The 15,492-nt window shown below is 39.6% G+C and overlaps 1 protein-coding gene across 1 annotated transcript in view; it reads right to left on the reverse strand.

Moving 5' to 3' along the window:
- PPP2R2A (protein phosphatase 2 regulatory subunit Balpha) overlaps positions 1-12,905 on the reverse strand; it is an 84,982-nt gene extending 72,077 nt beyond the window's left edge. The window contains exons 1-2 of the mRNA XM_082402843.1: positions 12,572-12,905; positions 10,644-10,718 (exon numbers count right to left, since the gene is read on the reverse strand). Of these exons, the coding sequence (XP_082258969.1) occupies positions 10,644-10,718; positions 12,572-12,578 (82 nt within the window). The 5' untranslated portion in view covers positions 12,579-12,905. The remainder of the gene's footprint in view (positions 1-10,643; positions 10,719-12,571) is intronic.
- Positions 12,906-15,492: the final 2,587 nt, after the last annotated feature.

Below are 15,492 nucleotides of genomic sequence, written 5' to 3' on the forward strand. Positions count from 1 at the left end.
TACAATGGCAACTTCTAAAAAGTAACATTGTTCCAGATTTTCAAATTTAAAAAATGTTCCCACCAATCCCTTTTACCTACTTCAGTTTCTCTCTTAATACAGACCACTGAAGAAGAATTTAGATTCCTTCTGAATGAAGTATAAACAAGCACTTAGATAAAAATCCAATATACTCCTGTAATATTTTTACCCATGGTTAAAGAGACAGCAGTTTTTTAATTTAAAAAAAAAAAAAATCAAGATGGGAATACACTAAAGCTGTCAGGTCCAGTATCTTAGAAGATTCATCCCTCTAATATTATATCAGTAACAGTAAGTACTAAGAAGATTCCTAAGAAAGAATACCCTTTTAATAGCCTAAAAACTATCGTTACCATATAAAATATCCTTGACTCCTCCAACTTAAGCATATAGGCATATAATCATAGACAAATTTTTAGATTAAAGCAGAGGTTCTTAAACAGGGTCACTGTCCATGAACCCCCTTGAACTGGATAAAAGAGATCATTCAAGGACTTCAGAAAAGAAAATTCCACTTGATATCTGAACATTCAGAGAGAAAGTCAACCTATAGAAACTAAAATTACAAGAGCCTGACCCTTGGTATAGTGGCACACAGAAGCATTCAATGATGAATTGCCAGGAATTCCACACATGCCACAGGCAAAGATCTAGATGACATTTTAATCAGCTACAGCTAACATTAACTAAAAATGTCCATATTAATAAAAAATTAGCTGTTTTTAAAATAAACTCAATGTTTATTTTAATGTTTAAATGTTTAAACATGAATGGAAAATTGGTAAAGCTAGTTTTAAAAGTCCTACATACTTTGACAATTTTTTTAAAAGGGTAGAAAAGTAGCCACAAAAAAAAACCTGAAAATACTAAGCAATAAATAGTTGATACTGCATTCTTCGAATGGGAAACTCAGCAACTATTTAAATATAGAATTATGCTGCATTTTAAAGTAGAATTTAAAGAAAAACACTGTTCCTTCTCCTTTCCTCCCTTTAGTGGTTAAGAGTTGAAAATAGTTACCATGCCAATTCTGTGCCTTTCTTACAAGAAAAAAATAACACATCAAACCACTACATGTCGGGTTCAAAATAAAACCCTATGTCAAGGGCACCAACTCATTTCTAATGACAACGCAGCCAACCCAGAAATGGCACTAGACTAGGCTTTAAGGAATTTAGTAATCCTACATTAAGTATTAATGATAGCTGGACCTCAGCAGAGATAGTGAGAAAAACCCTAAAAAACTGAAGGCAGATTTAATTTGGTACCTAAAGAACAGCAAGGGAGTAAGTAGGCTGAAACAATCTGAAGTCATAGGAAAGCTTTAAATACACATGCACAAAAGCACTTTATGATTCTTTCTGATCACTTATAGTTCATGAGATTCTTTGAAAGCAATAGAACAATGAAATTAACAGACTAAGCCCACAGTTGTGAGGTATTTCTGGATGGCAGGATTTCCTTATACTATTAAAATCTGAAGACCCCAAAGTTATTTTAAATTTTCAAATACTTACTTATTTAAAAATGTAATAAGCGGGGACTCCCCTGGTGGCACAGTGGTTGAGAAGCCGCCTGCCAATGCAGGGGACAAGGGTTCGATCCCTGGTTCGGGAGGATCCCACATGCCCCAGGGCAACTAAGTCCGTGCGCCACAACTACTGAAGCCTGGGCGCCCTAGAGCCTGCGTGCCGCCAACTACTGAAGCCTGCATGCCTAGAGCCCGTGCTCCGCAACAAGAGAAGCCACTGCAGTGAGAAGCCCATGCACCACAACGAAGAGTAGCCCCCGCTCGCCGCAACTAGAGAAAAGCCCACGTGCAGCAACGAAGACCCAATGCAGCCAAAAAACAAGAATGTAATAAATAAGCAGCCCTACACATTAACAAAAAAGTTATAAAAAGAAAAAAAAGAGACTATTGCCCCCCCAAAAAAAATTAGTGAGAAGAATGGCATTGTTTTACATTGCTGCAAATCTTTTTAATGTCTGACTTAACAGAAAATGCTGAGATCCTCTTCATCGCTTCTGCATTCAACATACTACACTATGCTGTGTAGGTTAAATATATGAAGAAATCCAGTCTTACTCAGGTATGTAGTTGGGAAGGGAGGAATAGTTTCCTTTTTTTTTTTTAAATAGATGTTGCCTTTTATTTTTTTTAAGCTTTATTTATTACTTATTTAATTTTATTTATTTTTGGCTGTGTTGGGGCTTAGTTGCAGCATGAGGGATCTTCCGTTGCAGCACACGGCCTTCTCTCTAGTTGTGGCGTGCGGGTTTTCTCTTCTCTAGTTGTGGCGCACAGGCACCAGGGTGCGTGGGCTCTGTAGTTTGCAGCACACAGGCTCTAGTTGAGGCTCGCTAGCTCAGTAGTTCCGGCGCAACGGCTTAGTTGCCCTGAGGCATGTGGGATCTTAGTTCCCTGACCAGGGATCAACCTGTGTCCCCTGCATTGTAAGGCAGATTCTTTACCACTGGACCACCAGGGAAGTCCTGGGAGGAATAGTTTAATAGGCTTTTCAGGTAGTTACGGATATCTCTTTGATACTACAGCAAAACTCAACACGTGATAGTTTCTTAAAGGTTTGTGGAGTCTGAAACCATATCAGTTGTCTGTTATATTAGAATCCAATGCTCTATCTTGCACTTTTACTTATGCATAACTTTTTAACATCACAAGCATTGGCCATTCAGTTATGCAGATTTTCCAAATGTTCATACATTTCATTACACAGTATTAAAAATCACAATCATTAATATTACTACTGATCTCATCTAAAATATCTGTAAGTATTCAGAAGTTATCAAGCTCAGGAGGTACATGTTTTCCAAAACTTTGAGTTTTGCTTGAAAGCTCAGATTTTATCATGGGCAACAAATACTGTCCACTGAGGTAACAGATTCACCGTTCACTTGAGAAAATGTCTGCCAAATATACAAGTCTGAGTAGTTTGTCAGAAACTCTTTCTAGTAAAAATAATGTTCCATGAAAAGAGCAACTACTTCAGCTTGAAACAAGTAATTGCACCCATGCTTTTCCTTCAACCACTGTACTCTGTCTAGTCTATAACATAAGTGCTTTAAGTGTACTTTCCATTCTGTCACACAGAATGTTCAACACACATGTACTCAAGAGTCAAGACTTTCAATAGCAGAGACTTGACAAAATTAATTTTTACTGTTTCATCAAAGACACTACATAAAACTGGCATTTTAAAACTGCTGGTACATGGCAATGAAGATTACCATGACTATTGGTACCATTTGGTGCCAAGGCCTTGATACACGCTAAGATGCCAGCAGATTTACCAACCCTTGCTTTTGTACCATTGGTGCAAATGTCAACACAGTGAAAAAGGCAAATATTATCTTAGTATTATTATGAAAACAGTTTCAACTTCAGAGACCTTCTGATACAGTTGAGGGGTTGCCAGACCACATGACAAAATGGAATAAATGATCGCTGTTTTGACAGTGGTTACAGACCCCCTGTGACCAGAAAAATGCACCTATGTACAAGCACACACATTAACAACTTTACATACAACTTCAGAAGGTTCAAAAGTCCCTTATCGAATGTCCTAGCTTAAGAATTCCATTAGCAGAAGATTCAGTAAATCTCCAAGTTGGATTTAATTACTTCAAAACAATAATCTACTCGGCATTACAAATAAACTCTAAACAAGTCACATTCCAACAACCTCAAACACCTTCACCTAAACTAAAAGAAGTAGCTCAAGTTTTTAAATAAATAAAATTACATTAGGGAAATGTAAAGGTTTGAGTTAAGAATCCCAGCTCTACCACCTGCTCAAGGATACAGTTAGTAAACTAGCCTTCCTAGCCGAGTTTCCTGTCTCTATGGAAAAACAACAGCATCTATTTATTTCAAAGATTAATAAATTAATATCGATAAAGCACCTAAAACAGTACCTGGCACATAATTGAGAAATCTAATTTATATATTACCAGACTTTATTTCTCTTTCCTTCTACTAAGGAAGCAACTTGCAGACCTTTGATTACTCAATTTTAATTTCCACTATCACCTACGGGAAAAGAGATTGTAATTGAGAATATTAGCTAAAACATCTATCTCCAACCCTTTAATTTTCCTATTTAACAGCATAAGAAGCTTAAAATAAAGTTTACCTTTCTTCCTGCAACTCAACTAGGCAAATATAGATGTATAAATATGTAATATATGGTAATCTTTTTACTGATTTAATAAAATTAATTCTTTGCTTCAGTCTCTCATCATTCTGCTTATTCCACAATTTTCAAAAATTTTAAAATATAGTTCACTAAAAGAGAGTACTAAAAACTACCTAAGTGTAATTTTTGGTTTATTTTAGTAACCTGAGACAAAATGCCATTATCTCTTGTAATTTTTTTTTTTTTTTTACCAATAAAGGGGTAAGAAAAAAATTTTAGCATCTTAAAAGAAAACAAGGATACTGCCTAATACTAGATAAATATGATCATTCATGTTATTTAATGGGTGAAGTTACACTACTTTAAGTGATGGTACTGCATTAGTACCAGACTTCTGTCAGCAGTAATGCTAGTGCTGAGAGAAAGAAGTGTGACATGTGAAACAAGGTAAGAATGTTAACTAAGACCTTTGCTATGAGTCATTACGTTTTGGAATACAGCTGATGTGCCAATATTCTGAAATTTGCAAAAAATGGGGTTCTACTATTTTCTTCTACTAATTGACCCTAGTGCCTAAATCTAACATGCATACTACTCTAAGAAACACAGAACACAAATGATCTTAAAATCTATTTATATTGTAGCATAAAACATACTGAATGGATTTAAAACCCTCAAATTTTGTGTGATACCCCAAGATTATTTGCCTCTCAAATTTTATTTATGTCCTTATGTGGGGAGTATTTAGACTCTCCCAATGAAAGTTTTTTTTTCCAAGAAGCAGTCCACAAGTCTAAGTCCAAAAATAAACAGGAAGCAGTGTTGAAAAGATGCAATACATTTGGATCCAAGTTTCACTGACTTCATGTAATAAAATCATACCCTAAAATAATATCCTATGAAAGAAAGTTTAAGAATGTCAAATATGGAGATGAAGAAAATTATACTTACATTTATTAATGAAAATAATAAAAATTTATTATTTAATACTTAATATTAAATAGTGAAAATTTGCATTAAAATAATTAAAATAACCATATTGGTTAATTTTTCCTTATCTTTCACCCAAAATTACACACTTCAGATTATCCACGTGTATTTGAATTTTTAATAATTTTATTTTCACAAGTAAAATTTGAACAAATTAACAAATTATCAGAATTGCTACTGCAAAAAATCATGAGGAAATATTCCTTACTGTTTCACATTAAAATGATGAATTTGGTTTTCTAGTTTGTTGAATCTAGATTTTAAAAACAAAACCAATAATACCTCTATTAGTAAATAACAAAGAACTGGGAAGGAGTCAAGTCATGCAAGTTATAAATGGGACAGCACTGGCCACATGTTGATGTTGGGTGATGGGAATTCATTATACTATTTCATCTTCTTCCTGTAATGTTCAAAATCTCCATAATGAAGTTTTAAAAAAAAATTCCAAAAGAACTAGGCAAATTAAAAAACAGGCAATTATTAGCTTCAGGGAAAATGAAGGGATGCACAAGAAATGAGCAACGCTACAGTGCAGCACCGGCTCAGTAGGGAACATCTGCATGCCCGTAACAATGTAAGCACTGACTTCTAATTTAACCACAACATATGATGTAACGCTGGGGCAAAGGGACAAAAACGTCAACAGCTTAATCTTCATCTACCATGGAAGGAAGTCAATTGAAAATGTCTAAAATTGAAAGAAATAGAAATATCATTTTATTCACAAAAAATGTAATTAAGCCCAAGGAAATACAGCTAGAAGAAGGGTTCAATATAATTGCCTTTAGGAGAAGGGCTACGGAGGATTAGGGAGTGAGTGTGGAAGGGATTGCCATTTTTCATTCTAAACCCTTTAGTACAGTATGGGATTTTTTAAAAACCTTTTTCATTGTGAAGTCTAACAAATATAGAAAATCAAAATCAAAACAACAATCTTCAGGTTAACCAGTTATTACAAACATCTGTACAACCACCATCCAGGTCAATTTGCCATCCCATGAGCCTTCCCAGAACCCCTGGCAATCACAACTGCCTATCACTGCTTAAAGATAACCACTATCCTGGCTTTTACAGTTAATTACTTTGTAGCTATTCTTTATAGAGTTTTACCAGCTTCATATGTGTCTCTAAATCTATGGTTTAATTCTAAATGTTTTTGAACTTTATATCTGTGGAATCAAAGAATATGTATAAAACATACACATACCATTTTCCTCACTTTGGCTGATGAGAAGTTTTTAGTAGCCTTTAAAGACAATTGCCCAGTTTCCTCATTTTCCTACTCTCCCTTACTCATCATAAATATTCAAGTAATAACAATAGCTAAACCCTAATTATGTGCTGGGTTTCTGTTTTAGGAATATTAACTCATTTAATCATCAAAACAACATCCTAAGACAAGTTTTACTGTCATCCTCATTTTACAGAGGTGGAAAACAGGCACAAAGAGGTTGAGTTAACTTGCCCAAGATCACACAGCTAGTAGGTGACTGGGCAGGATTCAAATCATGGACTTTGTGCTCTGACCTACCTTCTCATGGGAGAATAGCTATCAATAAAGGAAAAACTAAAAGTTCAGGATATGATAAAATGTTATTACTGTTACTATGAAGGTTAAAATAAAAACTACATGAGAATGATTTTAGTGCCTCATCCTTCTCCCAAACAATTAGCTACATCAAAGGTAAACTACTTAAAGTGCCTGAAGAGCCGTGTGCGTAGAATAAGTACCCCAACACAGGCTGTAACTGTCCTGAGGGCTTACCTGGGCCAAAAAACAATGAGAGTATCTGATCAAATGTCAAAATTCTGTCTTAGTTCTGTAATGTTATTTAAGGAAAAATTCTGAGCCTTGAGTAACTAAGTCCACTGTCTTATTTTTAAATTAAGGCCCCCAGAGAGTCTAACATCTCAAACAATTTAACTTACCAGTGGTAATAATGTGGGGCTGTCTCTTTTCTAAGACATCTTTGAGAGTTAACAAGATTAAGAGTACAAGAACAACCGAAATCACCTAATCCAGTTCTGTTTTCTTAAGGCTAAGTATGTTGGAACTCAGAGGAGTACTTACCCAAAGTGACATATACTAGTCTGTCACTAGGATAGAAACCCAAGGTCTCCTCGCTTCTTTCTACTACACGGCTATATACCATCAGTCCACTTACAAAGCTGCCAAGTAAATAAATTCATGATTGCCAAGTGTGTCTCAGTCATGCTACCTTTCACCCATACTTGTCCCCCTTCATAACCTCATTATAGTAAATTTTCTTCCTCCATTCAATAAATACTGAACACCTACTGTGTTCCAGGCTTTCTTCTAAGCATAGCAGTTTATATACAGAATGTCCCACATACAGCTCACAGTACAACAGCAGAGGTTTGGGGTACTAATATTATAAATACAAAGTGCTACAAAGGAAGATTCTTAAAATACTTCCAAAAAAGGGAGATAAGTAAAAGGGTTACAGGCGTGACCTGAAGGATAAATATGATTGTGATAAGAGAACTGTGGCAGGAGTATCAGGCATTCCAAGGTAGGAACAGCAAAAAAAAAAAAAACAAAATAAACCGCACGAAGTCCCCAAAGTAAGAGTGTACAGGACTTGTTTGAAGAACAGTATCCATTTAGCTGGATCGTAAACCACACTAGCAAATAAACTTAGAGAAGTAGGGGCCATACCAGTGAGAAGTCTCACATTCTAGGCTAAAATATCTGAATGTAATTCATAAGCCTGTGGATACAGTGACCACTAAAGATTTCTGAGGAAAATAAAACTGGGACGGCATTTAAGATTAACTTAGAAGCAAAACATGACAAGAAGCAGGGAATCATTTAGGAAGTTAGAGCAATCCTGATGAGAGATACTGAGAACCTTAACCAAGGTAAAAGTGGATATGGAAAGAAGATTAAAGCATTACAGAAGTAAAAAGAGTATGCCATGACAGCTGAATACATGTAGGAGGGGAAAGACAATTTGGAGCCTTTGATGGAAAAGAACTTAGGATGTACTGTTAACAGAAAACAGGCAAGCTAAACTAAAGGTTGAGCCAGATGTAACCCATTTAGAGACTATACTCTAAACCAAGGGGGAAATGTATTAATCTTACTTTATTTCAGAAAAGTAAACCTTCTCTTAGTAAAATAAACATAATAGACTATGATGTGCAAACTACAGTATGCAAAAAACCCAAATTAAAGCTGCATAATTTGAAAATTGGGTGCTTTTTATACTTATTGCATTTGTATAGACATAGGTACTAGAATAAATCATGTTTTTATTAAAATATACATACCAAGCTTCAGCATAAGATACTAGGAATGTACTGTATAAGTAATATTTAACAACCACAGATGAAAATTATTTAATGAATCAGTAGCAAAATGCAGTTACTAAGTATTAGCAGAAGAAAACTACCACTGATCCATCATACATGTCACAAACTATCATTTGGTTCAGTTAGTTAAGTTTGGAATCATCAGTTTCTTCTGATTAAATAAAATGCATGTGGTCTTTGCCCGTTTAACAGTGAACTACGCGCAGGGTTTGTATTCTAGACACCTTGGAGCCCTAGTGCTCAGCATTTAGGAGGCCCCTAGAAGATCTTTGATAAAGGGAATAAATGGACATCAACAAAGGAATGTTTTTCAAGTATACAGCACTTTCATAACTTGGCGAGTATTACACAACAGCACAGAACTAATGATCCAATATCTGAGTGCCTACTGTTCAATAGGTAATGGAATTACAAAATGAGTAACACATGACTCCTCCCTTGAACTTAGGATTTATTTCTCTGAACAAGCCAAACACCACAGGCTTCATCAGAAGACCCTGATTTACATTATTTGTATGACCATCAGTGAGTCTCAACTTCTTAAAGCTTCCAGTTTCTCATCTGAAAAACAGATGAGGATTCAATAGAAAGAAATGTGAGAGTGCTCTGTATCAGAAGTACAACGTATGCTAGTTGGCTCCCCACGCAACTTAGCAAACTGATCAGGTACTTAATTAAGAATGACATTGAGGACTTCCCTGGTGGCGCAGTGGTGAAGAATCCGCCTGCCAATGCAGGAGACACGGGTTCGAGCCCTGGTCCTTGAACCTGGTCCGGCAAGACCCCACATGCTGCGGTGCAACTAAGCCCGTGCGCCACAACTACTGAGCCTGCGCTCTAGAGCCCGCGAGCCAAAACTACTGAAGCCCGCGTGCCTAGAGCCTATGCTCTGCAACAAGAGAAGCCACCGCAATGAGAAGCCCGCGCACCGCAACGAAGAGTAGCCCCTACTCGCCACAACTAGAGAAAACCCGTGCGCAGCAATGAAGACCCAACGCAGACAAAAATTTAAAAATATAAATAAATTTAAAAATTAAAAAAAAAAACAAAAACGAATAACAATGACACAAGCAAATCCAAGCATTCAACTGGCTCAACACAAGGCCATCATCCTACCGTCACCTGGAAAAACCCTCAAAACAAACAGTACACTGACAGTAGGTCAGAAATAGGATCTTATTATGAGGACAACACAATGTAGAGACAGATAATTTATAAATTTTCACTAGACCAATTTTTGAAAATTAAAAGTACACATTTAATTTATCTGAGTATTAGAAAATTCCTACTGTAATTCAAACACAATACTATTAAAATTCAAACTTTAGTATTTCTGAACAATGAAATAATAAAACTCCTTTATAGAAAATAATGTTTCCTCCATCTCAAGACTTCCTTCATCTAAGACCATCTCAAATGAATGCAAAATCCTAAAGTTTCAAAACTTTAGAATTTTGAAATACACTAATAAACAAATCTGGTGGAAAACTAAAGCCCTTCCACTGATCAAATAGAGCTTCAAAACACACAACAATAAGCTCTCCAGAAGACATGCTATATATCTATAACACCGTTATTTTCTTAGCCACCTATGTTAATCTTTACAAGACAATTAAATGCATCATTTGAGCCAGCATTTCTTCACAGAATATGCCAATCAACACCACACTCTCATTGTAGGCAAGTGCAAAAAAACCTAAAAATCTCCCCTAAAAATGGAAGATGTTACCAAGAATATTTCTGAGCTAAATACTGATGGCACCTATTTCAACTAAATTTTCTAAAAACAGTGTACAACCATGAAAATGCATCACCATTTATTTGTACGTGAAATTTACACAGCAAGGACACCTTTACCGCATGGACCTTAGACTTTTCTTGTGACGGTTTTATATATATCATCATCTAGTGCTCCTTATTTTATTCAGGAAAAAATAACAATAAAACACGGCATCAGTAATAAAAGATTTAAGACTATCTTCCAGAAAGCTGACTTTTAAAACTGTTCTTTCCCTGCTTGGACAACAAACATAGAACGGTCTTAAACTAGAACAGACTCAGCTGAAAGGAAATCCTTCAGCAACAGAGATTTTGAAAAGATTCTATATCCAAATTCTGCATTATTAAATGCTTTCTTACCTTCTGCTACATCATCATCTACTGCTCCTTTCACCTGAGAAAAACACCACTGAATATCATTCCCTCCTCCAGCTCCTGGAAAAAGAAAACATACCAATTAAAACTGAGTCCTACTCATGTTTACTCTCATAAACACAGAGATGGCATCCATAGTTGGCATGATACTAACAGCCTGGTACTGCCCACACATACAACCACCACCCCACGGCACTAATTTGGAAAAAGGTTAGTCTCCAATAGTTGGTATCGCATTAAAAGAGAGAGAGAGATTCCAGGTCTGAAATATTTAAAGGCCACGTACTATCGTTACCATTGTACATCAGTTCAAAAGTTCCCTTCCATTTGCCCTTCCCCTCAAACACAGTAAAAGCCTTACTTCAAGCAAGACCTACCAGAAAAAAGTAAATACCGAAAGTTAAAGAGTTTTCCTTTAAGGCTACAAAAGGCTGCAGGAGAGTTAATAAGGTTAAGCTACCATAAAACACGGAACGAAGAGAAAACTTCAGGAACATTACTGCCTGGGTGAGGAGCGATGATTCATATGACCCTATCACCACAGCGCACACACAGCAAACACAACCTCACCACCCATTTCTTTGCAGTTCATTACCAGCAAATCACGGGCTCCAGAGAGGAAAAGAAACTGAATTGAATGTTGGTGAAGAGATTGCCAAAAAGAAGCTTGGTTTGCCTCCCTTCACCTAAGCCCTCAGAATCCAAAGGACCTGGCAAAGCATTAACTTCGCTCATTTGTCATCATCTTGTGCAGAACAATTTTAATTTCACGTAATCATTCAACAAGGCCAAAAAGCAACTTACGCATAGCAAACCCTAAGTCAATCCAATATGTTAACTTTTTTACAGGTTTAATTATCTATCTAAATATTGATAAAAGCACGGAAAACTGGTTTAGTTCCTGAATGTTTCCATTTCACTGCCAAGCAGGGAGGGGGAAATGTCCTGGATCTATGGAGAAAGAAACTGAATCTAGATCTAGGACTGATTCTGCTAGATGAAGGAAGATATTCAGCAACACCAAAATGTACAAAAATAATCCTCGAAGCAATTACCTTTCTCTTCCTTCACCTCCATTCCTTGCTAAATATTCCAACCTGGTTTTCTCTCTGCATCTCCCCCCCTCCGCCCCAAGCTTTTACCTAAATCTCTCTTCTCTTGGCTATTTATATCTCTGAGCTCCACAACTATTTTAACTAACTCCATGAAACCCTTTTGGGAAAAGGACATCTGCACAAAAGCTAACATGCAAAACGGAAAGTTTAAATTACATTTTTCACGCAACTCGCTGTATTAGAGGCCTTGCACTCTTTGGACCTAAAGGGTAAAAAAAAACGAAAGGGAGATGGTTCCAGACAAAAAAAAAAAAAATTCAGGCTTACAGTCTCAAAAATATACGTACCCACAGTGGAAAGAAATACACGTTATGTCCCCATTGTATTTTAACTTATAAAGCACTCTTCCTTCTCAGTGCAAAATATGTTTATTTGTAGGAACACCCAAGAAGGCTTGCAGCAGGGAGAAACACAGGAATTAAAGGCAGGAAGAGCCGCAAAAAAGCCCCCAGAGGGGGGCGGGGGCGGAGGTTCCAGCGGGCTCCCAAGCGCAGGGACGAATCGGCACTCGCCCCTACCCCGCCCCACCCACGCCTTACCCCTCGGCTCGCCGGCACACACCCCACCCCCACCCATGCCCAGGCTCCAGCCCTCCAGTTCAAAGCCATTTCGATACCACAGCGACCACTCGCCTCCCCAGAACCCACCCCACCCCCACCCCAGCCCACTTCACCGATTCCCTGAAATCCCAGGGGTGCCCCGTGGCTCTCCGAGAGGCGCAAGCAGTCGCTAGGGGGTGATGGAGGGAGGAGGAAGGAAGCGGTGCCTTGTCAGTGGAGAGGGTGATTTCTCCTTTACCTGCCATGTTGCGCTGCAAATGGTGACCCTGCTGGGTTCCTCGGGGTCTCCGCTTCCTGAACTCACCCCCCTCACCTGGGGATGGGGGGGTAGAGAGGGCGGATGGAGGCGGATGGCACCTGTGGGGGGAGGGGGCGGGGGTCGGGGGAGAAGGAAGGAGGGGCTGGCCAACCAGCCGGCGGGATGGTGGATTTCACTCTTGGTCTTCCCCACTCTTGCTCTTTCTCCAGCGGCGGCGGCGGCGGCGGCGGCGGCGGCGGCTACGACAGCGACGGCGGCGGCGGCAGCGGCAGGGCAGGCGACTCCACTTTCAAAATGGCGCCGGCTGGCCTGGCCAGTGACGTCACCAGGAGGGCGGAGCCGCAGGCCTGGGCCGGAGGGGCGGGGCGGGGCGAGGGCTGGAGCGGGGAGCGGAGGGGGAGGGGCGGGGGAGAGGCCCGGCGGGCTCCTGGCCCCGCCCCTTCCCGCCTCGCCCCGCCTGCTGCGTACCCTCCGGCCTGGCCCGCGCGCTCCCTGTCTCAGGCTGTTCCCCCCTCTGCCCGCCCTGCCAGCCCCAGTCCGAGGTCCTGCTGCGCATCGGTGCCCACACCATCGCGCCAGTGCCTGGACTCTGGGGCCGGCTCAGTGGTCCAGTTAACGTGGTCGCTCGTAGAGATTGGTGGGGTCCTGTGTCTTTGCAGAGAATACCCGTACTGTATTGCTACTTAAAATAATGACACTGCGGGGCAGCCCCGCGGTCAGTGCAATACAGGGACGGTGGCGCTGACTCGTTGCTCAGCCAAGGTGAAAGTTCGCGGATCTGAGGAGGACGTAGCTGGGCTGGTGCCATCTGGGTGAATTAAATTACCTTCTCATGGGCCCTGGAACTGAGGCGAGAGCCCTTGGCAAAGGAAGGCAGTTAAGAGTAGTTTCAAAAAAGAAAACTCAGTTTGCTAGCAGCAGAATATGCCCGAAAGGGTGGCCCAGGTCTGTCCGGCCAAAAGTGGAGAAATAGTAGTTGAGAGCTGGGCTCTGAAGCCAGGATGCCAAATGCTGACTCCACGCACGAGATGAGGGTGACAATCCTACCTTATAGAATTGTTTCAAAGATTAAATGACTTAATTTGAGTACATGATAAACGTTAGCTGCAGTTATTATTAGATTTGTATTGAAAGCATCTTCAGTGGAGTTAAAGGGTATAAGGAAAAAAATAAACTGGAAACACCAGTCATCAGTCAAGAGGGGATGTGTACTTCTTTCAAAGATGCACTAAAGGGCCTCCCTGGTGGCGCAGTGGTTGAGAATCTGCCTGCCAATGCAGGGGACACGGGTTCAAGCCCTGGTCTGGGAGGATCCCACATGCCGCGGAGCAACTGGGCCCGTGAGCCACAACTACTGAGCCTGCGCGTCTGGAGCCTGTGCTCCGCAACAAGAGAGGCCACGATAGTGAGAGGCCCGCGCACCGCGATGAAGAGTGGCCCCCGCTTGCCACAACTAGAGAAAGCCCTCGCACAGAAACGAAGACCCAACACAGCCAAAAATAAATAAATAAAATTTAAAAAAAAAAGACGCACTAAAGATGCAGTCACTATATACTGTACACTTTACATATCTCACTTAATCTCCACAATACTCCTGTAAGATAGAGAACCACAGTTTCCACATGAAAACTGTGAAAACATCCAGGATTTAACCTTCAGGCAGAAAGGAGTGATAAGGCATTCAGAGACCAAGGAGAAGTTTACGATTATTTACACTTCCTCTCCATTATCTCCACTTTCTGCCTTATTCTTGATCTGTGGAGCAGTTCAGTTTCAAAATTCCTCCACGTGGAACAGCTGCACCGTTGTATTATTATTCCTCCGTTTCTACGTTAATATTTTTCATCTAAACAATGAACAAAGCAAAACTAAAAATCCACCCTGTATCTGTCATCTTTCAGCTACCTGAAAGATACAAAACTTTAATGCAATGTGTGCTGTACTGACTTCTATTTTGGTTGATTTCGTAAATGTATTTCTCTGGATATGCCTTTACTCTTTGTTTTCCTTTTCATGTTCTTTGCCCTTGTTCGATAGCTCAATCCTATACTCTCTAAAAAACCTTAACCAGAAAAGAGAGAGAATAGATCATTAAACTAGAGGACTGGCACCCCTATACACAAGTCGTTTTTCTTTTTTTATGCTTCAGTTTTTGCCATGTGTTAAGATTTGTGTCTTCACACTTCCTGAAAAATAATTTGGTCTACATAAATGATTTGTTCTTCTTAGGCACCAAAGAGCTTGCCTAGAAATTGGGATAATTTTAACAAAAGTTCATGTAGCACTGACTATGTGCTGTGTGCTGTTCTAAGAACATTACATAGAGTCTTGAAAGTACTACGTGTCTGTGGAAGCTGAGATGAGCCTAATAAGCAAGGATCAGTGCCCCCTGGAGCCCTGGTATGAGTGACCTGGCTCTTTTTTTTTTTTTTTTTTTTGACCTGGCTCTTTTTGACCCTGGGCAGTCATTTCGGTGGACCACAAACCCCCTCCCTTTCCTTTGAATGGCAGTTAGGAAGAGAGGCCAGAAGACCCATTAGCCCAAAGACAAGAGTTGCTCTTGTTCATCTCCCTGTCCTTATTTTACATTCTATCTTCCATCCTCTGCACTACGGTTCTGTCCCCGCTACTTCACAGAAACAGTTTCTGTCAAGGTCATTAACAATCTTCAAGTTACCAAATGCAATTGTCACTTCTTTGGTTTTCTCTTTCTCTACTTCCCCAAAGCATTTGAAGCTGCTGATCACCCCATGCTTAATGAGACCCTTTTTTTTCTTGACACATTATTGGTTCCCCCCAAACTTTCTAGGCACCCCTTTCAGCTTCCTTTGCTGGCTCCTCCTCCCAGACCACCCTCTAAATATTAAGGCAATCTGTCTCTCTGGGTCTTCTTCTCTAAC

This window comes from Balaenoptera borealis, assembly GCF_965194805.1.
Source record: "Balaenoptera borealis genome assembly, chromosome: 8".
Taxonomy (NCBI): Eukaryota; Metazoa; Chordata; class Mammalia; order Artiodactyla; family Balaenopteridae; genus Balaenoptera; species Balaenoptera borealis.